This window comes from Sprattus sprattus (genome assembly GCF_963457725.1).
Source record: "Sprattus sprattus genome assembly, chromosome: 5".
NCBI classification, from domain to species: domain Eukaryota; kingdom Metazoa; phylum Chordata; class Actinopteri; order Clupeiformes; family Clupeidae; genus Sprattus; species Sprattus sprattus.
The window spans coordinates 31,969,190-31,997,168 of NC_137924.1; the positions used below are offsets into that span (position 1 = coordinate 31,969,190).

Consider the following 27,979-nt stretch of genomic DNA (forward strand, 5'->3'; position numbering starts at 1 on the left):
ATGTTTTAATTACTTGGTGACTTTAAAGTGAGACCTGGCTACACTGTGTGTGTGTGTGTGTGAGAGAGAGATTAAAAAAACTCACTCTTGACACTCATGACCTGGTGATGGCGTGTGTGTGAGAAACTCACTCTTGGTGACTTTAAAACGACACTTGGTGATGGTGTGTGTGTGTGAGAGACACTCACTCTTGGTGACTTTGAAGTGAGACCTGGCAATGGTGTGCTTGACCACGTTGGGTGTGACAGAGCTCATCCTCCATTTTAGCAGCTTCCTCTGCTCCAGCGGCAACAGCTCCACTGCAGACACACACCAAAACATTAGTTATACAAACACACACACACACAATACACTAGTTATACAAACACACACAAACATTAGTTATTAACACACAATATAAGACAGAGACACCAGTTTAACTCACACACACTTAAAAAGGAGCTACAAACACACATTGCAAGACAAACACCAGTAACACACACACACACAAACTGCAAAAACACAGACAACAGACACAACTCTCACCCACACAAGGAGGACACAAGTTAAATGTTACACCGAAAGACAGAAATACCAGCTAGACACACACACACACACGTAGAGTAAGACTCAAGAGTTAGATGCACACACTGCAAGACAGAGACATGTTAAACAACATTAACACACAGCACAGAAATGATAAAACACAAATCAACACACATGCAACGTACAGATGTTGTTGTGATGACTAATATTGTAATAAAATGACCTGTGCTCAGTAGGGTATGATAATAAGCACGCACACGTCTGTATCTATGTGTGTGTGTGTGTGTTAGGCATGGGAAGATTCACTGATGCGCATCGGAAAATCGATACGACATGTAAGATGCAGTTGCATCGATTTGCAAACGTCTGCATCGGTAAAAACCGCACATAAACTCGAGATGCATCGTATCAAAATGATCTGCATCGATACAAACCGATTATTATCTATTATTATAACTTTTTAGAAACGTGTCTCTGAGTTTCAGTTGTGTTTCTATACCTACTAGTCCTACCCCTCTAGTCTCTGCTCGGCTCAAGGCTCGCGCGAATAGGCGGGTCCAAACAAACGTGCTTTCGAAAAGAGGCGGCCAGCCAGTCAGATAGCGCGTTAGCATGGAGGAAAACGAAACGGAGGTAATGCATTCGGTTGTGGGCTTTAAGTCTACGGTATGGAAAGATTTTGGCGTCTACAAACGAGATGGAGAGCTGGATAAGACAACGGCCATATGTTAACTATGCAGAGCAGCGATAAAATATACAGGCAGCACAACTAATATGTCGACACATCTGAAGCGGCGACACAACATGGTCCAGTCCCCGGAGACGTCAGCTAGCAGTGCTACTGCAACACCATTTGTTCATAATGATGAATCATATTACAGTGCATGGAGATAATGAGTATACCCCTTTTGAAAAGTAACATTATGAACTATATTTCAATAAGTACACGTGTTATTTCCAAAATGTGCACTGAGTAAATGGAAATTAAATGTCACCTAAGTTACATTATTAACCTTACTTTGCTCATCAGATATTGTATGCATACACATTTTGGGCAATTTTTGCATTTTGTGTGCATGCACATTTTGGGCATAACATTTACCTATGCACATTTTGGAAATAACTTGTGCTTATTAAAATGTTGTGCAAAATGTTACTTTTCAAATGGGGTGTACTCATCAATGGTGTGCATTGTATATTTTGGGGAAAATGCAATATGTTCCTGTTAATGCTTTCCTATTAGTTTTTATAGTGGATGGAATCTCCCGGCCTGCACCTTTTTGTATTAGCCCATTTTATTTGGTTTACCTCATGAATAAACGTAAAGCACTTTTAAAGGCTTAACTGGAAAACATGCCTTTGTGTAGGGCTTAAATTGTTCTACAACATGCACTAAAGAGAAATCTGAATTTTTGTTAAAGGTTACACTTGTATCCTAAAGTTCAAGAGACCTACAATGAATTACTCTCTAAGTTGTACTTCCTTTGTTTCAAAATAAAAGGCACAGCCAGCTTTAATGCTTCAAGTGCCATAACTTGAACTATGTATTCCATGGTGTACTTTTCTTCTGCATTGAATCGCATCGTATTGTATCGCATCGTATTGTATCGTATCGTATCGTATCGTATCGCACTGGATCGCATTGTTTTAAAATTAGATCGTACTGTATCGCACCGGATCGCAGGAGGTAGGAGAATCGTATCGTATCTTATCACTGGTAATTCCATGAATCGTGAATGTATCGAATCGTTGGGAGTGTATCGAGATGTGTATCGTATCGCCTTGATGGTGAAGATTCCCATCCCTAGTGTGTGTGTGTACCTTTCTCGTTGGCTTTGCTGAAGTAGAGTGTTGGGGGCATGAGAGGGAACAGGCTAGTGACCAGGGCTGGCCGCTCCACCCGTTCATCCTCCACCTCTGTGGACATCGGCTCTTCCACACTGAAACACAAACACACACACACACACACACACACACACACAAAAGTTAAAAGTATAGGTACACATCTGTAAAAGGACTATCAACTATTTAAAATCTTGACACACATACACACTTCAAGAACAAGCTGCAGAAAGAGAGAGGAAAAGAGAAAGAAAGAAAAGGAAAGAGAAATAGGAAGATACAAATAAAAATAATGACAAGGAAAAAGAAAGAACGAATAGAAATGAAAGAGAGAAAAGAAGGAAAGAAAGAAAAGGAGAGAAAGAAAGGAAGGAAAGAGAAAGAAAGAAATAAAAAAAGGAAAGAATGGGAGAGAAAAGAGAGAATTAAAAGAAGAAGACAAATATATAAAAATAAGAAATTAAGGAAAGAAATAAAATGAGAGAAAGAAAGGAAGGAAATAGAGAAAGAAAAAAAAGGAAAGAGAAAGGAAGACAAAAAGAAAGAAAAAGAAAGAAAGAAAGATAAAAAAGAAAAGAACGAAAAGAAAATGAAAGAGAGAAAGGAAGGAAAGAGCAAAAGAAAAAAAAGGAAAGAGAAAGGAAGATAAAAAGAAAGAAAGAGGGAGAGTGTGTGTGTATGACAAAAGGTTACCCTGCATTGTGGGAATGTTACCGTATTAGCGGTTCCTAATATAGGCTGTAGTTCTAGAGTACACCACTAGAGGGAGTAATGGTGTGCACTGGGATGAACCCTTCACCATTCCGCCATCACTGAAAGAACTGAGCAACCAGCCGTGCTTGCCCTTCCCACAGATGACCCTTCCGTTCTGGATGATCAGAACACGGCGGCCCAGCCCACTTCACCCAGTGGTGTTAGTGTAACCACCTTCATCACAATGTCAAGAAAACTATAGGAACCCAGTCAAATGGTTCACAGCTTCAAATAGACACACAATGGACAATAAACGCAACCAGCACACACGAAGTTACATAGAAACTAACACTGTTGCCAAGATGACACACACACACACACACACACACAACATCTCTGAGCTCAACAAACACCGCTGCCAAGATGACACACACACACACAACCTCTCAGAGGTAAACTGGAAGGACAGGACATTACACCCGACTCAGCTGCCACTTCACTGTACGGTCATTGTTGTGTGCCGTTGTGTGCCAGTTCTGTCTGTTGTTGTTGTTGTTGTTGTTGTTGTTGTTGATGATGTGTGCTGAAGGGTGTAAATGTGATGTTGATCCTCCCTGTGAGGTACAGTGCTGTGGAAATGACACCACCCAGCCCCCCTACCCCCAACCCCAACACATTATAACCAACTACCTTACTGATACAACAATCAAATATAATCAATCAATCAATATATAATCAACCATGGGGTTAATACATAATTGGGGATTACTCCGCCCCCTGGGACTAGACTAGATTAGGAATCATATGTCCCGGGTCTCTTCCTCCCAGGACCCTCCACCAAACACAGGTCTGTGAGGCGCTTAACGGGAACCTCTTCTCCTGAAGCCGCACATCGGTCTGATCGTGTCAAAACTCCCAAAACAGACAGCCACAAGCACTATAGTGTACACACACACCAACTGAAACAGCATCAAACAACCACAAAATCACACACACACACACACACACACACACACACACACACACACACACACACACACTCTCCATCCTATAAGTACAACACCTGACACACAAGCACGCACCCGCACACACTATCGAACATGCTCACACTCCTCCTGCCAAAAGTCTCCTACTTGAATTTCTCAATTCAGCTGACGGAGTGATTTCACACGATTCAGAATCAAGACTTGCTTCCCCCTCCCCCCCCCCCGACCCCCCCTTGCTCACACACACACACACACACACACACACACACACACACACAAGGTATAACTCACATGACGGTCATGTAGAAAAGCGTCCCCTGGTCTGCCAGCTGGTTTTAAACCACTGAGCTGTATTGACAGTGACCGTGACTCACATTGCCCCTCTACTCAGTCCTCTCACTCACTCTCTTTGCTTTGAGTACAACAAACAAACAAACAAACAAACAAACAAATAGAAAACTTCATAGAAACTAAATGGATCAGCTGGGAGAAGAGGGGTGTGGGGTGTGAGCAGGTGTTCTGGAGGGGGGGTGGGGTCGGGGGGGGAGTGGAGGTAACAATGAGGCTTTGGACTCCATGCCACCCCCCCTCCCCCGCCCACACACTGCCCCGGCTGGCGTAGTGGCTGCTCTCCGCTTCCATCGGGGGCCGCACAATTGGGAGAGCTTTCTACTGGCCTCTGTGTGTTCCGGCCATTCACGCGTCGCAGGCGCCAGAACGCCACGGCAACAAAGCACGCCCTCCTCAGCTAATGCCATTGCCACGGCAACATCAGCTGACAGGTGTGAAGGAGGGCATCAGGTGTCGTCAGAGACTGGAATAGTCCAGTTATAGCAGGTGGAAAGTGTGTGTGTGTGTGTGTGTGTGTGTGTGTGTGTGTGTGTGTGTGTGTGTGTGTTTGTGAGAAAGAGAGAAAGTCACCAAACTCAATCAATCACTCTTATTTTACCCTCTGAAACAGTGGAGTTTAGAAAAGTAAATTAAAAGTCCACTTTTAGTCATACGACTATATTGTTAAATAACAATATAGTCGTATGACTAAAAGTGGACTTTTCATTAACTTTTCTAAACTCCACTGTTTCAGACTAATGCAGTATAAATACCACTTTATTCTAGGCTACAGCACTCCAACATTTGCCATAAAATGGAGGTGGAAATACAGTAAATTGCGTTTCTAAACGTTCACCAGCTCAAGACAGAAAACAAGGAGAGACCACAGAAAGGACAGGAGAACACTGAACAGGAGGAGGTTATAGGCCTTAGAAGTCTTCCTCAGTGAAAATAACTTCAAAATGACGACTGCAAAGCCATAAAGCAATAGTCATGTGGCACAGAAGTGTGATCAACAAGCTCATCAAGCATACACATTCAGGCAGGCACACCACACACACACGCACACGCACACAGACCACAGAAGTGTGTTCAACAAGCTTGTAAGGTTCAGCAAGACATGAGCTACATGAGGCCCAGGGATGCTACTTGGCTCAAGAGGTTGCTTAAGCGCAGCAACATGACATGAGAGTGCAAGACACAAGGAGAGACAAAACTGAACACTAACAAGGCTACACCTACCTTCTTTATTTATATTTTATCAAAAAAATACTTTCAATCCTCCTTTCACCCCCTTCCTTTGGTGTGTTTACACAATTTAAACATCATAAACACACATTTGATCCTCAGTTCACAGCGGTTGTCTTCAGACATACAGGACTGCCGGCACCAGACTACAAGATCACAACAGCAAAGCCTGTTTGTCCTCCACAGGATATGACATGATAATCTAAACCCATATTTACCTTAGAGCTTCCTCAGGGGTGTCCAACGCACCATCAGTGTTCATGGAGCAGCAGTCAGACCCATCTACACAGTAAGGTCACAGCAAGGTCACAGCATTAAAGATCACAATCAGATCATCAAAATAAAACAGAACACAACAATACTGCAACATTAAAATAGCACAATAATATCACAGCATTGTATATCATGGAAATATGCCGCACTAAAGATCACGATAATCCTGTGATCTATAATGCTGTGATATCACACACACACAAACACGTCACTACACTAAAAAGCACAATAACTTCTGTTACAAAACAATCACCCATGACACACATGCAATACCAGCATTTCATTAGCATCTCAAGCCTGTGGCTTGCCTGTTACCAAGTGTGTGGTAATGAGAGTGTAGGTCTCTTATTATGGTGTAGTTAAGGTTGGTGTACAACTGATGAGGGTGTAGATTGGTTGGTGTACTACTGATGAGGGTGTAGTAGTTAAGGTTGGTGTACAACTAGGGATGCACCGATCCGCTTTTTTCACCTCCGATACCGATATCTGAGGTTTAGTATCGGCCGATGCCGATCCGATACCGATATAAAAAAAACAGCGCAAAACTATGGTAACTGTGTGTATGTGTGTGACCACACGTGCGAGAGGGAGAAATGAGGAGTGCATGACATGAGATCTTGGTGCATTTTTTGCTCATTTGCTACTTAACATCATGTCTAGTCATCACTATCAATTCATAACATAGGCTTAAAATTATCACAAATAATGTATGTTCTAACTAGCGCTAGCGTTCATATTAGTTAGCAATCATATATCCGCTAGCGTCAACTTTTACGTTACATTGTAGAGGCTCAGCATGGTGACCTGTCAATGTATTTGCTGGGTTAGTCTGTTAAAAGACCCACGATTACCAAAGCAGTATTCTTTATCTCCCTTTAATGTGCATTCATCAATTTCCATTACATGACGATGCATGTGATCCTACATATGTGTGTGTCTGCAATGAGAATGGGGACTAATTAGCACTGCACTGAATTACTTAGTTATTGCTACACGATAACAATTACACAACTAATATTACTCGATACATATAATTGTGGACACTACACAAGGCAACATGAATATCATTCATAGCTCATCCAGTCGAAATCTTAACAGGATGAACCCATCTCTATTACAGCTAATCAACATCAGGACATTTATAAATCTCCGCTTAGCATGCTAATCGCTACTAATAGCAACGTGCACTCATAATATACTACCTATATACATAAACATAAAAAAATAAAATATATATATATATATATATACAGCCGCGGAAAAAATTAAGAGACCACTTCAAAATTATCAGTTTCTCTGGTTTTACTATTTATTGGTATGTGTTAAAGTAAAATGTACATTTTAGTTTTATTCTATAACCTACTGGCAACATTCCTACCAAATTTCAAATACAAATATTGTCATTTAGATCATTTATTTGCAGAAAAATGACAATTGGTCAAAATAGCAAAAATGATGCAGTGTCTTCAGATCTCGAATAATGCAAAGAAAACAAGCTCATATTCATTTTTAAACTACACAATACTAATGCTTACACTTAGGAAGAGTTCAGAAATCAATATTTGGTGGAATAACCTTGACTTAAAATCACAACTTTCATGTGTCTTGGCATGCTCTCCACCAGTCTTTCACATTGCCGTTGGGTGACTTTATGCTACTCCTGGCGCAAGAATTCAAGCAGCTCGGCTTCTTTTCATGGCTTGTGACCATCCATCTTCCTCTTGATCACATTTCAGAGGTTTTTTATGGGATTCGGGTCTCGAAATTGGGCTGGCCATGACAGGGTCCTGATCTGGTGGTACTCCATCCACACCATTACTGGCCTGGCTGTGTGGCATGGAGCATTGCCCTGCTGGAAAAAACACTTCTCAGAGTTGGGGAACATTGTCAGAGCAAAAGGAAGCAAGTTTTTCTTCCGGGACAACGTTGTACTTTGCCTGGCTGTGGTTTGTAAAAGACCATAAGGATTGAAAAAGCGGACTGGAGGTTCTTCTAAGTTCGTCTTCTCTGATGAGTCTGAATTCACAGTAGGGGCAAGACTCTCTGGCTTGTAGGCCTCTCCAGGTCTACGTCTAACCATCAGACGACCATGTGTTGGGCAAAGCTGAAAATTGGACTCATCAGAGAAGACGAACTAGAAGACCCTCCAGTCCGCTTTTTTCAATCCTTATGGTCTTTTACAAACCTCAGCCAGGCAAAGTACAACGTTGTCCCGGAAGAAAAACTTGCTTCCTTTAGCTCTGACAATGTTCCCCAACTCTGAGAAATGTTTTTTCCAGCAGGGCAATGCTCCATGCCACACAGCCAGGCCAGTAAAGGTGTGGATGGAGTACCACCAGATCAGGACCCTGTCATGGCCAGCCCAATTTCGAGACCTGAATCCCATAAAAAACCTCTGAAATGTGATCAAGAGGAAGATGGATGGTCACAAGCCATGAAAAGAAGCCGAGCTGCTTGAATTCTTGCGCCAGGAGTAGCATAAAGTCACCCAACGGCAATGTGAAAGACTGGTGGAGAGCATGCCAAGACACATGAAAGTTGTGATTTTAAATCAAGGTTATTCCACCAAATATTGATTTCTGAACTCTTCCTAAGTGTAAGCATTAGTATTGTGTAGTTTAAAAATGAATATGAGCTTGTTTTCTTTGCATTATTCGAGATCTGAAGACACTGCATCATTTTTGCTATTTTGACCAATTGTCATTTTTCTGCAAATAAATGATCTAAATGACAATATTTTTATTTGAAATTTGGTAGGAATGTTGCCAGTAGGTTATAGAATAAAACAAAAATGTACATTTTACTTTAACACATACCAATAAATAGTAAAACCAGAGAAACTGATCATTTTGAAGTGGTCTCTTAATTTTTTCCGCGGCTGTATATATATTTTTTTTTTAAATTGTCACCGATACCCGATCTAGAAATGTCTTCAATATCGGAACCGATACCGATACAAATATCGGATCGGTGCATCCCTATGTACAACTGATGAGGGTGTAGTTCGGTTGGTGTACTAATGATGAGGGTGCAGTAGTAGTGGTAACGGTTTAGTAATTATTGGGGTAAAGGTGTACATGACTTAATGGTGTGGCAATAAAGGTGTAGGGCTTAGCAATGATTAGATGGTAGAGTTGAGAGTTTTATTAATGAAGCTGTGGTACTGATGAGGGTCTAGTACTAATGTACTGATGAGGGTCTAGTACTAATGTACTGATGAGGGTCTAGTACTAATGTACTGATGAGGGTCTAGTACTAATGTACTGATGAGGGTCTAGTACTAATGTACTGATGAGGGTCTAGTACTAATGTACTGATGAGGGTCTAGTACTAATGTACTGATGAGGGTCTAGTACTAATGTACTGATGAGGGTCTAGTACTAATGTACTGATGAGGGTCTAGTACTAATGTACTGATGAGGGTCTAGTACTAATGTACTGATGAGGGTCTAGTACTAATGTACTGATGAGGGTCTAGTACTAATGTACTGATGAGGGTCTAGTACTAATGTACTGATGAGGGTCTAGTACTAATGTCAGGCCTTGACACTAACTTATTGGCTTAGGAGCACTGTGCTCCTAACCCAGAAAAATTGGGAGCACCAGCAAATATTTAGGCACACCACTATAAAAAGTTGGCCAAACCAAGTAATACTACTATTGATCAATGTTAACAACCTGGAATAACATGTTTGAACAGATTATAAAAGGAAAGGCATGACCTTGCTTAGGCCTACATTGATAGGTGGAAAAGAATTGCATGGTATTTAAGGTGATTTAGATCAGGGGTTCCCAACCTTTTCGACTCTGAGGCCCGACTTTCGTATTTGTAACAGGTCAGGGCCCAACAGACACTCCGCTTATTTTAGTTTATCTATATTCCATTAGGCTAATTTAATCTATAATCTGCTAATTCTAATACGTAAGTTAACATCAGCACCTGCCACAGGTGGAAGCCTAGAAATTAATAAAATAAAATCTAACTCTAGATATTGCATCAAAATTGTATTGTGCACCAAAAAACAACATAAAATCAAACACAGAACTTATTTGCAGTAGGCATAGGCCTATTTGTGCACAGCAAACAAGCAAGGAAATAACACCAGAATATACCCAAAAGATAGCATGCACTCAAATCAAGTGATAAAACATGCAAACAAGACCACTCACTCAGCTAGGTCTAATTAAAATAGGTGATGCTTCAGACATGCAAACAAATAGGTTCAAATCATGTTCAATATAAGGATTCAAATAATTGGAAAAATTATTTAAATATGTGGCTGCAATCTATTATCAACATAAATAGCACTTCCTGGGCAGTAGTTTGAATTGGTAGCTCTCCACAGAAAGGCATGTCCTCTTGGAGAATAACACTCCAATAATAACGCACAAAAAACAGCACTAATGCAGCTTTACTGACGTCCGTCTAGGGCTGGGCGATATGGGTAAAAAATTATCACGATAGATATTTATATTTTCATTCGATAACGATATAAGACGATATAAATTAAGTCTGTTTCATTTGCTTCAGACAAGAACGCCTGTACAAACCAAAGGTTTCAATGTCTCTTTTTTATTGTAAACTCCCAACATTTCTCAAATTCAAAACAAATCAAAAGTGGAAATATACAGTTATCTTTCCAAGTAAACAAACTGATGTCTGATAATAACCGGTTCGTCTAGGAGAAACAGCAAATCAACAGTGAACACGATTGAGTTACGTACTTCTTTTAGAAAGCGGGGAAAAGTCGAGTGGGTTTCAAGACCCGCCTTACGTTGCTTCTGATTGGTTTATATTGCGTGGTGCCTTCCGTGGTTGGTTAGATTTAGGCACAAAGGACTGACGGATTGGTTATCTCGGTCAGTCAATCAGAGTGACTCGAAACCGCAAGGACCAAAGTTTAATATCATGGAGAAAAAAAATTGAGAGTATTGAAAGGGGAAATAAGCGTGAGAAATGTCAAGTGTGGCATGTGGTGTGGGAATGGGTCAAATTGCGTGACTGTCACACTCAAAGCGTGACGCTTGGCAGCTTTGCCTCGAGTCTAGGCTACGAGATTCAGCCCTAACAACGCAAGAAGTTCTGATCATTTTGAACGACAGCAAGAAAATAACATTTGCGAATAAAGTGCACAATGGAAACATAGGACATTGTTCATGTTTTACTACTCAAAGTATTCCAGGGATTGAGTTACATTGGCAAGTTAGCGATCAAAGCAACAGGTAGACCACCTCCCAAGATCAGAGCAACAGCAGATTACAGCACAGCTGGCTAATAAGTGGTAACGTTATTTTTTTTTCTGTCTCACACTGTGATGAATATGTTTAAGTGACCACCGTTTAATTTCCATAAACTGTTGGTTCGTTGTATGGTAAAATTATTACATTGCTAGGGGGCGTGGTGTAGCGTGTGGAAACAGTGCTGACAGGACTAGAGAGCTAGCAGGCTAGCCAGCTAGTAGGCTATCTAGTCATGTATGTAGACACATTAGCTGCGCAGTAGTCTACACTCTGACCTAACCATAGACAACGCAGCGATTTAAGACTTTTTAATGCCCCGCGGCCACCCTGAATTACCATTGCTCTGCAACTTCCTGCTGCATCACAGAAATTAAATGGACTGCTGTTCCTAATTCTCCTAATTCTCTATCGACATTATCGAAAAAAAGAATTAATGTTACGATAGCTTTATCGAGGGAAGTCATTATCGCGATAATAATTTGTATCGTTTTATCGCCCAGCCCTACGTCCGTCGACTCGTCTAACTTGTTTTAAAAGGAACGGGCTGCCTTTCATCCTTTCCAGGACCTGGTTCTCTACGTGAGTGCTGGATGTCGCGTCTCCAAATGTCGATTCAGATTTGAGCGCCTCATTAGACAGCTTTAAAACGCACTCAACACACTGCGCCCTGGGCTCAAACTTCATAAAAAAAACAAATCTTATTTAACTTTCCGCTCAGCTCTCCCCATCTTCCACTACCCCTTCGTTATCTCCTGTCTAAAAGACTGCAGGCACGCGGCGGTTTAATGTCGTGTCAACGCAAACCGAAAGTAAATAAAGTTGCGTTACCTTCGTTAAAATATTTTATCACATTAATCCCGTCTACAATAATATCACAGATTAACGTTGCTAGTCCAAATTAATATTGTTGTCAAGTCAAAATCAGTTCTTCTTGGAAAATTAGTGGGGGGAAAAAACACCCTGAAACCCGCAATTTTTGCCTATTCCTATAGGCGCACACGTGCGACTGTGATTTCAAATCAAGTCGCACGGCCAAAATTCCAGTCGCATGTGCGACCAGATCAGTCGCACTGTCAAGCCCTGAATGTACTGATGAGAGTCTACTGCCTAGTAACGGGGACGCTGGCGAGTCAAACGCCGCTCCGTCTGGGTTGTTTTTATTCAGTATTTTTAATATTTTTTACGAATGCCTTTGATATTTTGTTAGATTTTTAGTTTAGTAGTTTAGCTAAGTGCAACAGTTATATATATAGTCACTTTTCCCTATTAGTTATTTTTTAGTTTACTTGTTTTGCGTTTCGGCTGGAGTCGCTGCGCTGACCTGCGCTTCTGAAATTGGTGGACGCATGAGAAGTTTGACCGAAATAGACCATTGCCAACAGCAACATTGACTGGATTAGCCTGGGGATGAGGCAGCAATACACACCCAGTGAACTTTACAGTTTATGGGGAAACTTTGAGCCTCCTGCAGAGCTCCTATTCCAACGTGACATTCTCCGACGCCGGAAATATATCCACCGCGGATCCTGTCTTAACAAGATTACCAACAAGGCGATTCCCTCTCTCTGGTCTGCTAACCGCTGTGAAGTGAACCCTGATCGACGAGTTGATCACCGTGTACTAGCCTCCTTGCCCTTGGAAGACTTCGATGGAACAGCGGAGAAGGTCACATCATCACCATGGGTCGCGACACTCGATGCTTCGGCGCAGCACATCCACCCTGAGCTGCCTGTGATGCCGTACTCTGGCTGTCCACGGACTGATTTGATCAACTCGCCGTCTACGGTGGCTGAGATCTCGGTTATAGGACACCAACTCCCTACACTACCGATGCTTCGCTTTTATTGCAATGGACTGAATGCTGCTGTCGCTTCAGCTACTCCAGATCAACGGAAAACAAACTTTCCCATTCCTGTTCTGACAACGAATAGGAAGAATCGATTACATCGAGCCTATGGGGTAAATCAGTCAAATAATGTATCTGTATCTAGACAACCTCAGAACGTTGCAGCTAGTTCCACTCCCTCAAGAAAGAGGGACATTAATAAGCCTATATCAGATAGACCACCTAAATCACACGTAGTGGCACTGAAACCCCAGAAACTCCCTTTAGTTAATTCTGGCACACCATTCATGGCAAAGTTTGCACTCTTTAATGTTAGATCTCTTTCAGGAAAGTCTTTCCTAATTAATGATCTTATTTGTTCCAACAAATTGGATTTTTTATTTCTGACAGAAACTTGGCTTGATCAAACAAACTGTGACACTGTGCTCATTGAATCTGCCCCCCCTGATTTCGAGTTTTTGAATGCTACCAGAACAAACAAAAAAGGAGGAGGAATAGCCTTCCTGTTTAAAGCTTTGTTTCAGTATAAACATATGTCATTCGGTGAATTTAAGTCATTTGAGTATCTATGTGCTCTCTTAAAAACCACCCCTCAGACTCTCTTACTGACTATCTATAGACCTCCCAGCAGTGTTGTATAGTAACGAAGTAGAAATACTTCGTTACTGTACTTAAGTAGTTTTTTTTTATATCTGTACTTTACTTTACTACTTATATTTCTGATGACTTTTACTTTTACTTCGCTACATTTTGCAAAGAAAACTGATACTTTTACTCCGATACATTTCCCCTGAAACCTTCGTTACTCGTTACAAAATCGAATCATCTTTAGAAAAAATTATAATCACGAGACCAAAGTCGGGGACTGTGGTAGAACAGACTCCAAGCAGGTTTGGCGAATCAGCTGTCCTAGCTCACGTTAATGCGATTTTTCCGTTCACAAAAGCCCCCTTAGTTACCGTTGCTACGTCAGCTAAAAGTTGGAGGACTGTACCCAAAGGCATGGCTACGACGAGGACAAGCCGCGCTATATCTGTCAGTGTTAGTGATTCTTTTTGGAGTAATATATCCGCGATATCCTCCAGATCAAGGCAAAATGGACTGCAATATTCAGTGGAAGAACATATCAAAAACATTAAGATCAACAACAAAGGGGACACAGCAATAATCAAAGCAATAGCATACAGGTGTCAATCAGGGAATAGCTCGGCGTGCAATATCAGACGGTAACATTAACATTTTGACGTCAACATTTTGATTTTAACATTAACACATTTGTTGAAGAGAGTGTTAATAATACCAGTTGGCATTAACCATAACTGTTTGTGGATGTTATCTTAACTAGATAGTTAGTTACCACCTAGCAAAAGTGTAGATCGCTATCTAGATATATAAGCAGCTTAATTTGCAGACATACAGTAGCTATGTGTTTGTCTTTGTCGATGTAGCCTATTGAGTAGGGAGTGGGGTTCAAATCAGCCCATGTTTATAAGTTTGCTCGTTTTAGTCTGAATAAACTTCATTATTCTCAAAATTCTGACCCTTTGTTTTTTTTATTAACAGCATTTACTTTTTTTTTTTACTTTTTACTTTTACTTTCAATACTTAAGTACATTTAATATCAGAAAATTACTTTTGATACTTAAGTACAGTAAAGATCAGATACTTTAATACTTTTACTTAAGTAATACTCTAAAAGGTGACTTTTACTTTTACTTGAGTAATTTTCCAGTAACGTATCTGTACTTTTACTCAAGTATGGCTTTTGAGTACTTTATACAACACTGCCTCCCAGACAGTCTATTAGTATTTTTCTTGAGGAATTCAGCGAACTCTTATCAGTCATTTGCATTGAATTTGATTATATCATTTTAACAGGTGATTTTAACCTGCATATAGACAACATAGACAATAAGTACACTGAAGACTTTATTGCCCTAACAGACACTTTTAGTCTTACTCAACATGTGCAGGGGCCAACTCACTCTCTGGGACACACTCTAGATCTTGTTATTACAAGGGGCCTTTCTGCATCTGTATGTGTGAAAGATGTAGCATTGTCAGACCATTTCTGTGTATTCTTTGATGTATCTATGCCTTTTCCTATCCATACCAATCAGATGACGATTGAAAAGCGTATCATCAATGAGAACACAGCTACTCTATTTGAGTCAACACTATCATCTATTCGCACGTTTGAACCCTTGCCTGTCCCTGAGCAGCAGTCAAATCTAACAGATTGTTTAATGGACACCTTTATTTCACAAATGACACATGTCATGGACCATGTTGCCCCTGTGAAAATAAAAAAAATCACCAACAAAAGCAAAGCTCCATGGCTACTAAACCCCATAGTCAAATCCCTTAAAAGAGAATGCAGGAAAACTGAGAGGAAATGGCGGAAACAAAAACTCACAATCCACTATTGCATCTACAAAGAAACACTCCACAAGTATAATTCTGAAATATACAAGGCTAGGAAATCCTTCTTCTCAAACACCATCAGTAGAAATATTAACAACTCCAAGGTGCTATTTTCAATTGTGGAAAAACTTACATCTCCTGTCTTTCAGTTTCCCAGTGAGTTTATCTCTACTGAAGCCTGCAATGACTTTGCAGCTTTCTTTAATAATAAGATTTACAATATAAGAGCTAGCATATCATGTACAAACCTTACAAAGCCTGGACCCATAGAAGGAATACCAAACAATGTAATGTCAGAATTTTCTTTTATAGACAGTACAATCCTTCTAAAAACTGTACAAGCTCTGAATTCATCAACTTGCAGTTTGGATGTTCTGCCAACTCAGTTCTTTAAATCTGTCTTCCATCTCCTAATCACAGATGTACTGAAACTAGTGAATACATCTCTTCAATCTGGCATTTTCCCAAAGTCCCTAAAAACAGCCATTGTAAAACCCCTTATTAAAAAAAGGAATCTGGATACCTCTATATATAACAACTACAGGCCCATATCTAACTTGCCTTTCATTAGCAAAATAATTGAAAGGATAGTTTTTAACCAACTAACTGAGTTTTTAACTGACAATTCATGTCTAGACCCATTTCAGTCTGGTTTCCGAACCTATCACAGCACAGAAACCGCCCTTGTTAAGGTACTCAATGATATAAGGCTAAGTACTGACTGTGGGAAAACAACTGCTCTGGTATTATTAGACTTAAGTGCTGCATTTGACACAGTTGATCATGCAATACTGCTCCACAGGCTTGAGCACCTGGTTGGTCTGAGGGGCACAGTGATTGACTGGCTCAAATCCTACCTCAAAGACAGAAGTTTCTACGTCAGTATTGGCAATTACACGTCCTCATCCATCCCCTTAAACTGTGGTGTTCCCCAAGGATCGATCCTAGGCCCCCTGTTGTTCAATTTGTATATGCTCCCACTCGGGCAAATTATCAAACAACATCAGATTTCATACCATAGCTATGCTGACGACACTCGATTATACTTAGCAATTTCTCCCAATGACCTTAGCCCACTAGAATCACTTAGGGTGGCTTTACACGACAACGCTCCCGGGTGAAAACGACAAAATATTTTATCAGATGTGCCTTTCGTTTAGACGGCGACAGCGTTTTTGGGGCTTGAAAACGCAAAGAAATGAACCCACCCTCCAGAGTGGAAATCTTAAAAACGCTCCACCGTCACGTTCCCGTCTAAAGGGTTGAAAACGCAAAAGTGTGCTCTGAGCTGCTCACGCTGGCTATCCTCGCATACGCGTTGACATCATGTGCAGTACAGCCAAACAACAACAAACATGTCAGATTATTTCCATTACTCGGAGATTCAAGCTGCCTTGATATCTATCCAGGAGTCATTTCAGCAAATAAGCCGAGTAATCACAGATAAAACAGAACAGAGAAGGCGCATTAATTACACTAGGTCTCGTAGCTAGACTGTTCTATCCCTTGTAGCCTACGTCGCTTTGGCCAAAGGCGTCTGCTAAATGACTAAATGTAAATGTACACGAACACTGCAAATGTAAGTGAATGAATACATAAATAAGCTCCCAATCGCGTTAAAATAGCCATAGTGGAATAGAATGGACACATATACATCCTGCAGTACCTCCACGTGTACACCGGTTAAGTTCAATTTCACACACTTTTGCGTCACCGTCTGCATGCAGATTTCCACCCAAAGACTCTCGTCTAAACGCGAAATTAAAAGTGGGAACGCAACGCCACTTTTGCGGTTTGTGTTCAGATCGTTGTCGTGTAAAGCTAGCCTTAATCTGTGCATAGATCAGGTCAATAACTGGATGTGTCTTAATTTTCTTCAACTTAATAGTGACAAAACAGAAGTTATTGTCATTGGAAAAGTAAGCGACAGACACCAGGTCAGTGAATTTCTTAACACCAAAGGACTAAAAGCAAAGGCCATTGTTAAAAATGTGGGTGTCATTCTAGATAGTGACCTGTCATTCAATCAACATATAAAATCCATCTCTAAATCAGCCTTTTACCATTTAAAAAACATTTCAAAACTAAGAGGTTTCATGTCACAGGCTGATCTTGAAAAACTTGTCCATGCATTCATTTCCAGCAGAATTGACTATTGTAATAGTCTTTTCACTGGACTCCCCAAAAAGCATATTAAAAAGCTCCAGCTAATACAAAATGCGGCTGCTAGAGTTCTTACCAAAACCAGGAGAACAGAACATATAACTCCAATACTGAAATCTCTTCACTGGCTTCCAGTTAGCCACAGAATTGATTTTAAAGTGATGCTACTTGTTTTTAAGTCCATGCATGGGTTTGGACCTTTATATTTTAAGGACATGCTCCAGCCGTATGTACCTCCCAGACCCCTCCGATCCCAGGATAGAATCTTGTTGGTGGCCCCTACTGTTAAAACTAAACAAGGTCAAGCAGCCTTCAGTTATTATGCAGTAAAACTTTGGAATCTACTACCAGACCACATCAAAACTGCCCCCACCATAGACAGTTTCAAGACAAGACTAAAAACAAACCTATTCTCTTTAGCCTATATGTGAAATTCTCTATTTATTACGGTATGCTGCTTCTTAGTGCTGCTAATCATAATGTCTCTTACCTGCAATTTATTGATTTTAATGTTTTATTTATTTATTTATTTTCATAATTATTTTTATTTTATTTTTTATTTTTATTTAAGTTTCTTTTACTGTGTTTCAATTTAAATGTTATTACTGTTTGTTTATGTAAAGCACATTGAATTGCATAATGTACGAAATGTGCTCTATAAATAAATTTGCCTTGCCTTGCCTTACTGCGGAGGGTGACTTCAGGTCTAAGTTGTACTGATGAGGGTGCTCCAGGCTGGGGGCTAAGTGACTAAGTGTTTTTGGGGTGTGTGGATGTGGCGTTACATCATTACCATCGTCATCACCACTGCAGTCGTCCTCCAGCTCATCAGGAAGCTCCTCCTCCTCCCCATCTTGTAGCATGGCAACAGTCTCCTGACTACCAGAACAACAAAAAATAAAATCAGGTATGTGTCAAACTGTGTGTGTGTCATGTTTACAGAATGATTAAAGTATGTGTGTTTTGTTGTGTTGTCAAGCTCAAAACAAAACAAAAACATGGAAGCATGAATGGAAGCTTTTAGGGGTCTGATCCTGACTACTTGACAGGGCGGCAACCCTTCAGACCAGACTTCAGCGGTGTATCAAACAACTGTGGGCTTGGCTGATCTGTGTGTGTGTGTGTGTGTGTGTGTGTGTGTGTGTGTGCGTGTGTGTGGTGTGTGTGGTGTGTGTCATGTTTACAGTCAAATTGTGTGTGTGTGTATTGTGTAAACAACTGTTGGCTTGGCTGAACTGCATTCCTGTTGCTAATGGTTTCCACCACGCAGTTAAAATGCTCCATGCTTGGAGGCTTAGTAAGGATTTATCACCTACAGGTCCACTGTGTTCCATGACACAGCTGACAACACACCCACACGCCTCTTAGATTCTCACACACACACACACACACACACACACACACACACACACACACACACACACACACACACAGACCGGGTCTTTTGCTCCCTCACACAAACACACAGAAATGCTTGCTCTGTCCATAAACAAACCAAGAGTCACATTTCAAAACACTCAGACACATGTGGTCAGTCCTTTAACATGACACATTGATTGAGTGGATGTTTTCTTTGAACAGCTCAATATAACATCAGCTGCACCGCGACCGCAGCGCAAGAGAGTGACGGGTCACGCCCAAGTTTATCTCTGACGGGGAAAGAGAGTGACTGTCATGCCTCAGTTTATCTCTGACGGGGTCAAGTTCTTGTGATTAGAGATAACAACCTGGAAACAGAACACAGCGCTCTGGTACACTCCAGGGCCCTGTTCGGCGTACAACTGAAGCTAAGATAATTAATTTAGCTCGCGACTGGAGATTAACTAGCTCGCTAATTGAGAACAGGCCAAGCCCGTCTGGCGACGGGCGCTTATTTATTTGAACCTCTCGTTAATTTATCCCAGGCTAAAATCATCAGCTAAATTGCGCGTGCACGTCCTGCTTCAAAAGGCAGGATATGTCGATCACCAAAACCATGATTTTCTTTTCCCAAACAAAAGTCTAAACTCAAAGAAAAAGACAAATGTTTTTCTCCGCTAAGGCAGGATATGACCATGAACGCGTTATGAAGAATTCAAGACCATAATCATGTCAAAATTCAACACTGCCTCCTCTGTGACCGCAATATAAGAAACTGTCTTTAGACTGACTAAATTGTGATATCTTTTCCAATATCTAATATGTGACTCTGGTGCAATGGGTAGAACTCACGGTTTACATGCTACAGATCGCTAGTTCGAACCCCTCCGCTTCCCTGGAATTCGTAGTTTTACATCTCCTTGTAAATTGCTTTGAATAAACCGTTTGCGAAATGACTAAATGTAAATGAATTAATAAGAAATTCAATAAATTGAACCATGAAAATATATTGTGTGCATTTCTCTCTTCTTATCATGCATCCACCTTTTCTACAAAAAATATATGCTGTGAAGTAGACTGAGGTAGACTTTATTAACTAGGCTACTGCACAAAAACTAAAAACTATACGTTTGCAAGGATGTAAGTTGCATTTGTTGATAACGTATGGTTAATAACATCGTGATTGTGGGACAAGATCTTAAACAACTTTCGGCAATATCTCCGTAATGGAGATGGGTTATATGCTCAAATTTCCTGGGATCAAAGAAAACGTTAGTAGGCTATTCATGTGCAAATCAAGTCTCAGGCTGCGAATGAAAGTTATTTCGGGTTTATCAACTGTAGGCTACCAATGTCATATAATTATGAGTGCATCGCCGACATTACAAAAAGTGAAGACATGCAATGATCTACGGTGGTGTATGCAATAAATGACTCGAGAAGGTCTTCTAAATTAATTATTCCTTGTCGGGTGGATCGGTAGCGCTCATACAAGAACTCATCATGATGGATCTTCTTGGCGATCGCAAAGAACTTTTCCTACGCTAATCAAACTTTATGACTCCTTGTCAATGGGATCCCTCCTTTTGGCGTGGGTGTGGCAAGTTTAGCCAGCTAAACTTTGGTTAGCCTGCCCTGGAGCAGGCTAGTGCTAAGCGATTGGTTACCATGGTTATTAGCTTCGCCGAACTGGCTAAAGCGGTGTTGTCTTTTTTTAGCCTGGAATTTAGCTCGCTAAACCGCTTAGTGAGCGTCGCCGAACAGTACCCAGGGCAGAATGATATGGCCTGAACTCAATGTATTGTTTGTGTTCATATGTACTGCAAAGGAGTGTGTAAGTATGTGTGTGTAAGTATGTGTGTGGAAGTGAGTGTGTGTGTGTGTGGCCAACTGCTCACCCTTTGGGCTCCAGCTCAGACTGGTTCTCTGCAGCATCCTGCCCGATTGGGACGCTCTCGTCGGGGAATCCCTGGGCACCGCCCTTCCTGGTCAGGTGTATGGCGGAGAGGTCAGAGGTGACTGAGTAAACAGAGGGTGCAGGGAGAGGCGGCCCTGGAGACGTCTCCCCTGGAATGGCACAGTGGTGGGCAGAGGAGGCGCAGGGGGAGGAGGAGGAGGAGGCACAGGGGCCGATGGGGTGCTGAAGGGCCACGCAGGCCGGCTCCCCCTCCCTTTGGGTAAGGCTGCGGAGGGGCAGTTCCACCTTCGCCAGCGTCTTCCTGGGGGAGGTCACTCTGGCGGTTGCCATGGCGCCGGCTGACCCGGCGGCGTAGCTGTTGAGTGCCCTGCCGGAGTGAGCGCTACTGGTCCTCACGAGCTTGCGAACGGCGGCCGTCAGCTTGACCTCAGAGTTGACCTTCTGAGCCCGCAGGGGCATGTGTGCGGCCCTCGGACCCTCGCCCCCATTCTGCACACGGCTGAGCAGCACACCGCCAGTCTTCTCCTCTGAAGGCACGGTGGCTAGCGGGCTTGGGACCTTTGCCTCCGTCCGCCCGTCCCCCTTGTCGCCCCCTCTGAGGCGGTTTGGGGGGGGGACACAGGGCAGCTTCTTGGGGGGGTCGTTGGGCAGCGCACGGGCATGGGAAGAAGGCACTGCAGCGCTGCTGGGGCGCTGCGTCGTCAACCCGTTAACCACGCTTGCCGCATCCTTAAGCTTGGCACTGCTCCAGGGGGATGACTGGTTGGTGGGCATTCTGGCCTTTTCAGCGGTCACCACGACAACCACCCCGCGGTGAGATGTGGACGCTTTCGGCGGGGAGGGGCAGGTCGGGTAGACGGACAGCTGCGGGGAGGAGGCCCGCTTGCCTAGCAGGCCCGATCCAAACCTCAGCGGGTCCAGCTGGCAGAAAGGGCGCTGGGCTTCCAGCGGGCACGGATCGTGGCACTGTGACGAGAGGAGGAGAGAGGAGGAGGAGGAGGGAGATGAGGAGGCACTAGACTGGAACGAGGCTGGGCCCTTGGAGACACATGAGGGTGCAACGCTCGCATACCTGGCACTGCGGGGCGAGAAGCGGCGGGCACCTGCACTGGCACTGCGCGTGCAGAGGGGTCGGGGTGCGGCGACGGGTCCGGGTGAGGATGCGAGAACGCAGTTCGTGGGGATCCCTGAGAGACACTGGGGGCGCAGGTCATGGGCCACCCTTAGGGGCGAGAGGCCAGGGATGGGAGACAGGGCCTGGGGTTTCCTGTGGGGGGCACAGGCGGGTAGGGCACGGGCGGAGGGAGCATGCACTGCTGCTGACTGGGCGTGGATGGTCAGGCCGGGTTGGGGAAGGGAAAGCCTGCGACTGCGCCGGAGTGGTCCCCTGAAGTCTTCAGCTCCATGGGTGGCCATAAATGGCCATGGCACACCTGGATGGCACTAACGTTGGCGCACACATAAATGACAACTTGGAAGCAGGGGGTGGGGACTCGTCTTCACCTATGAAATATATATATATGTATAAAAAACAACGTCAAGCACACTGAAAACAAATCCATATTTTTCAAATGGCCACAATAATCTGCTTTCTGCACGTCTAAAAATGCGTATAGCTGAAACTGTAATATAACATAAATCAACTGTTATGTCAGAACTTCACTGTTCTTCTTACAAACTTTAGGTTAACCTCAAACTGATGAAAGGCAACGGATCATCCAGCATTTGATAGCAACAAATATTACGTTTTTTAACGGTCTTGGGTTATTCAGTCAGTGGACCACGTTTGGCTGGATGGCTTGCTAGCTGTAATTCCCCCCAAAACGCGGGTGCTGCTAACTTCTATCCATGTCGAGGGTGGCCTTGGTAACATTAGCTAGCAATGTGTCATCTGTAGTAGTAATTAGTAGTTGACTTGGCAAACAAACATGCCAAGAACATATTCTGCTGCTAAAGTATTAACTACCTGCTATCCTGAGGCAACGTTACTTCACTCCTCATGTCATCCTGCCAAATACCCTTATAACACCGGCCAACGTTATCCTAGCCTTATAGCTAGCGTTAGCTTCACTGGCTAATAATGAACTGCTGTGAAATGTCAGCTACCTTCGCCTGGTATTTGCTAAGTCCATCCCTAGCAGAACGGCTATTACCTTTACTATTATCCATGTGGCGTGAGTGTACAACTCACATAAGATAGCCAGCTAGCTGGCAACTGGTTTGGAGCATTTGCTAGCTTGGAAGCTAGCTACCTCCGAAAAGAAATACATACAACTTGAATGACCTGTCCATGGATAATATGCGATGGATAAGGCGATAGAGTAAGACCCATCAGCATTGCCATTTGGCTTGCAGGCTATATCATTCTATTTCCCGGCATGACAAAGTATTGTAAAACAGTAAGCTAACGTTACCTGAAATTGCTAGCTAGTCAAGTAACTTAGCAAAGTCAAGTAGCCTATATCGTTAACGCTGCCCGGTTTCTTGTATATTCATATCCTTTAATAATTCGGTCAGTGCTGATAATTTCCCCTGGACTGTGTCAATTCAATATTGTCGTGATGAAAAGCTGTGCCGTTACAACGCAAATTGTGAAACTTTAATGTTGCTGGTCATTGCACAAAACTTGTGCAAAAGCGTGGACTCCATATAGCTATGACAGATCAGTTAGCTCGCTAGCTAACCTTAGTCATTCACATGTTCATTGCAAGCAAGTCAACATCTGTTGCCCGAGCTGTATGGCTAACGTTACTTAAATGTCTCTTAACTTAATGAGTAGGACAGCGTTAACTGGCAAGTATTTCTGAACAAATGTATTCAAATTCATAATGTACCTGGTCCCCACGATGCTCACCTCGCAAATCAGAGAACTGTCTGGCGAAACAGAACCTCTAAATAAAATAATCCATGCGAAGACCTCTTGATCTTTCACTGTCTGGTAGTCCAGCTGCTCCCTAGCAACAACACACCGCGCAGCCAAAAGGCACCTCTCCCTTACAAGCGCGCTCTCCTTCCCCCTTGCCGATAGACATGTGATCACCGTCCCACAACTTGCCGTGAGAAATATCCTTATCCCATCGTTAAATATTTAACTTAACAGTGGATAGCCTAATTATTGCAAACTCGAGCCTAAGTTTATTCACAGCCTACAAACTGAACCAGGACTTTTTTGTGACGTTTACACCATGTATTGTGTGTGAAACATAGGAAATATATGCCTCCTACAAAGTGGTTCAGTTTTAGCTAACCTAATTCCCTGTGTAGTTATCGAATACACATCTGTAACAGACTCAGATATCATACTCCGCTCTAACATTCGTGACAGATTAAATATGCCTTGTGACAAAGTATTTGTAATTCAGGCTAAATCATGAGGAGACAACAAAGACTGGCAAATGGGATTATCAAATGGTTGTTTCTGGGGTATGCAACATTGCATTCACTTCGGCATATGTGTTTGAAAAGAACCAGGATGCAATGTTGCATACTCCAACTGTCAAAAGGCAAAACCGTCCCCCCGTTCCGATTCTAAGGGCCCGATCACAGAGGACGCGACTTTTATAAGCGCTGTCGCATCGAAAGCGCGTTGGCAAGAGGCGCCTGGGGAAAAGCGCCTATGCGCCTGTCGGTACGTTCACACACAGACGAACTTCGTGCCGCTCCTATTGGGAATGAATGGAAACAAAATTCCATCTGTTGAGCAAAAAACGCCGCCGCCTGACTATCAAAGTTGACGAACCTTTAACTTTATGCAAATGTGTACCAGGCGGTAACCAGTCAGCGCGGCGTGTGTCAGAATTGGAGTTTGACGTTACTGACGTAATGCAGAAGCCCGCCCTCTGTTCCGTTTTCCCTACCTACCGTACCTACCATCCTTAGTGTGAGTATGTAGGGTGTTCCGTTTTCCGATTTCCCATTTCCGCGTCGAAAAGAAGTATACCCAAAGGACCCGTATCTGTACTCATAACGGTCAAAACGCTGAGTGTGGAAGCAGGGTACACTGTCCATTCTCAACGGCCGCCATCTTGTCAACGTAGCGGAAAAGGCGGACCCAGGCAGAGCCGCTCAGCTCGAAAAAGACGAACGCGGGGCTTGTCGCGATCGTAATTTCCGGTAAGTGCACCACGGAGTATTAGATTTGGAGCAGCACTCACCTGCTGAGAATCTGCGTACCTAGTGAGTGTGTACTGTGTACTGCGTATAAGTATAGGTACGGTAGGTACGGTAGGTAGGGAAAATGGAACACAGGGGGCATGGTCAGAAAAATATGTTTGGTTGTCATCTTGCGAGTGTCATGTAGCAAGTTCGACTGCAGTGCAGCGCTAATAGCATTTTAGCAGCTAGCTTCTTCATTCATTATCAATCAAAGCGTTAGCAGCAAGCTAACATAACGGTTAGGAGCTTAATTTAAGACCTACAATATTCAGTTTGCCCTGACAATGTTCGTATAGTATATACATAACAAACTGAGTCGATGTAGACTTATAAAAGTCGTGTAAACACCTTTATTCACATACAAATATTTCCAGTTAAACAGACTCCCGGGACCCAGGATTAGCAGCTAGCTTCTACATTGATCTTCAATGAAAGCGTTAGCACCAAGCTAACAATAACGGTCGAGAGCTTAATTTAAGACCTACAATATTCAGTTTGCCCTGACAGTGTTCGTATAGTTTATAAACAACAAACCGAGCAGATGTTGACATATTAAAGTCGTGTAAACACCTGTATCCAGCTTGATTCACATCAAATATTTTCCAATCCGGACTTGCGAGGCTCCGCCATTTTGTATGAAATATTTTGAATTCACCGGGCTTCTGCACTACGTCAGTAACGTCAAACTCCAATTCTGACACACGCCGCGCTGATTGGTTACCGCCTGGTACACATTTGCATAAAGTTAAAGGTTCGTCAACTTTGATAGTCAGGCGGCGGCGTTTTTTGCTCAACAGATGGAATTTCGTTTCCATTCATTCCCAATAGGAGCGGCACGAAGTTCGTCTGTGTGTGAACGTACCGTAAACCGCCAGAAAGGCGCGAGGCGCGGCGTTTAAAAGGTGCACATGAAAGGCGTGCCGTACCATAGGAAAACAATGGTTTTGCTAGCAACGCGCTTTTAAAAGTCGCGTCCTGTGTGATCGGCCCCTAAGAGAGCTCTCTTGACTCCTCCTCTTGACTCCTTGACTCCTCGACTCCTCGATGTCCAGTCAGAGACGAGAGATCAAAAGACCGTTAATTTTCAACATTCGGGACACTCTAATCAGAGAGGATGTGGCGTCATCACGCTGTGTGTACGTATCTGCTCGCACTAGCACGCTCTGTCAGACTGCAGTATGTGGTGCCGTCACGCTGTGCGTTAGCAAGCACGTTAGCAAGCGAGCAATCATAATAAGCTACTGACATCGACATGACGTATACCTCCCTAACGAATTCAGACAATTCTTTGTTAATCAATCACGGCATAATTGCCCCCGCTAGTCAAGCGAGAAGTGTCCGATTAAAAGTGCACCAACGGGCTATTCCCGGGTGGTGAAATAGCCCTTTGTACAGTCCCAGGTGGGGGGATGGCCAGCTGCTTAGCATAACTGCCATTCAGAACCAATGGTAATGCTACCAAGCTAGGCTAGCTAGGTATGCTAACTGTCGGTATACATCGTGAATAACCACCAAAATACTCATGTCACTGGCTTTAATTTGAGAATGGCATGTTATTAGTACATTTAATATCAGTACAGTTGTTTAATTACTGCTGATATTTACATGTACGGTCTGTAGCCTTGTGGTCTTCTGACTCTGCTATCATAGCCACCGTAACCATTATGTCCGCCATTGTTTTCGAAATAAAACGAAAAGCTCAGGTTGGGAATGGCGCACAGAGTTATGGGTAATAAATGCCGCCATTAGGGCATCAAGGAAGCTCAGACCCTCTCTTGAAAAACGACCGTTATGTGACGTATTTCAAGGACTCTGACTAAAGCGGAACTGTAGGTTTAAGCACAATGGGACACTCCTTGCTCTCTTGATAGGAAGGAAGGAAGGAGGCATTTTAAGACCTTTGGAACGGGGGGCGTAACTGTCAAAAAACTGCTAATTTGACGCAAAAAAGCGGTGGCGTTTAATTTGTAGGCTTGTTTGACTAGCTATTCAATTTATCGGAATCAGAATCATGTTTATTGGCCAAGTACATTTTCATATACAAGGAATTTGTTCTGGGTTTAGTTGCTCTCAATGTACTTAAACTGAAAATATACAGTATAACATATGGACCACAATAACAGAGAAATAGGCTACAAAATGGGCTGTAAAACAGGCTTCCAGTGTTTACAGCAATCTCTTAAGGGTATGATATTAACGATACAATATATTACATTTATCCATAGAAAAAGTTGTTGGGTATGAAGTGGGATAACCTGATGCTGATCCAGCAGAAGAAGAAGGTGGTGCAGGACGTGAAACAGGAAAAGATGTATCTGCAGGTGATCACACATGACTGATGTAAACGGATGTTTGTTGCACACTGTCGTTTTTGCCCCCTAGCAACCCCAAAATGGCTGAATGCTGTGGGGTAAGAGGTGAACAGATTTCCCGGACCTAAAACCGGGACACTTTGCGCGTGACCATAATGCTCGTGCACGCACACGCTTTTTATCCTGAACATGTGCCAGGATGAGTGTCTCTGGTACTTTTTGTTGTAAGGTGTTGTTTGGCTCCTCAAAAGTGGCAACAAGGCACTTGTCTGCATGCCAATGAGCTGATGTCAGTGACTGTCTTGTTAACAGATGTCTGCACAGTTAGCTGTTGAGGACACAGAGAAGATCTTCACGGAGCTGATCAGCTTCATGCAGGAAAAATACATTGAGGAAAAAATGTCAATCAGAGCTCAGGAGAATGCAGAGGTGAGGCAAGCTGAAGAACTCCTGAAAGAACTGGAGCTGGAGATCGTTAAGCTAAAGAACAGAGGTGCTGAGATGAAGAACCTCCAGCCAATTGAGGACCCAATTGATTTCCTTCAGGTAACATTACTAGCCCTTTGGTCACGTACAGTCTTGACTCGCCATAATTAGATGGGTTCTATCAAAGTCAAAAGCAAGTTTCGAGATCAGGCTCCTGTCTAAATAAATGGGAGAGATC

At 42.8% G+C, this 27,979-nt stretch overlaps 1 protein-coding gene across 2 annotated transcripts in view; it reads right to left on the minus strand.

Moving 5' to 3' along the window:
• Positions 1 to 23,813, minus strand: part of ttll4 (tubulin tyrosine ligase-like family, member 4) — a 37,212-nt gene extending 13,399 nt beyond the window's left edge. Inside the window, exons 1-6 of one of the 2 annotated variants that reach the window (XM_080839203.1) lie at positions 23,703 to 23,813; positions 20,829 to 22,351; positions 18,365 to 18,450; positions 5,843 to 5,906; positions 2,347 to 2,465; positions 189 to 299 (exon numbers count right to left, since the gene is read on the minus strand). In XM_080839203.1, coding sequence (XP_080695329.1) covers positions 189 to 299; positions 2,347 to 2,465; positions 5,843 to 5,906; positions 18,365 to 18,450; positions 20,829 to 22,264 — 1,816 coding nt within the window. In that variant the 5' untranslated portion in view covers positions 22,265 to 22,351; positions 23,703 to 23,813. Of the gene's footprint in view, positions 1 to 188; positions 300 to 2,346; positions 2,466 to 5,842; positions 5,907 to 18,364; positions 18,451 to 20,828; positions 22,352 to 23,682 lie in introns of both variants that reach the window. The other variant, XM_080839204.1, reaches the window with a different exon arrangement.
• Positions 23,814 to 27,979: the final 4,166 nt, after the last annotated feature.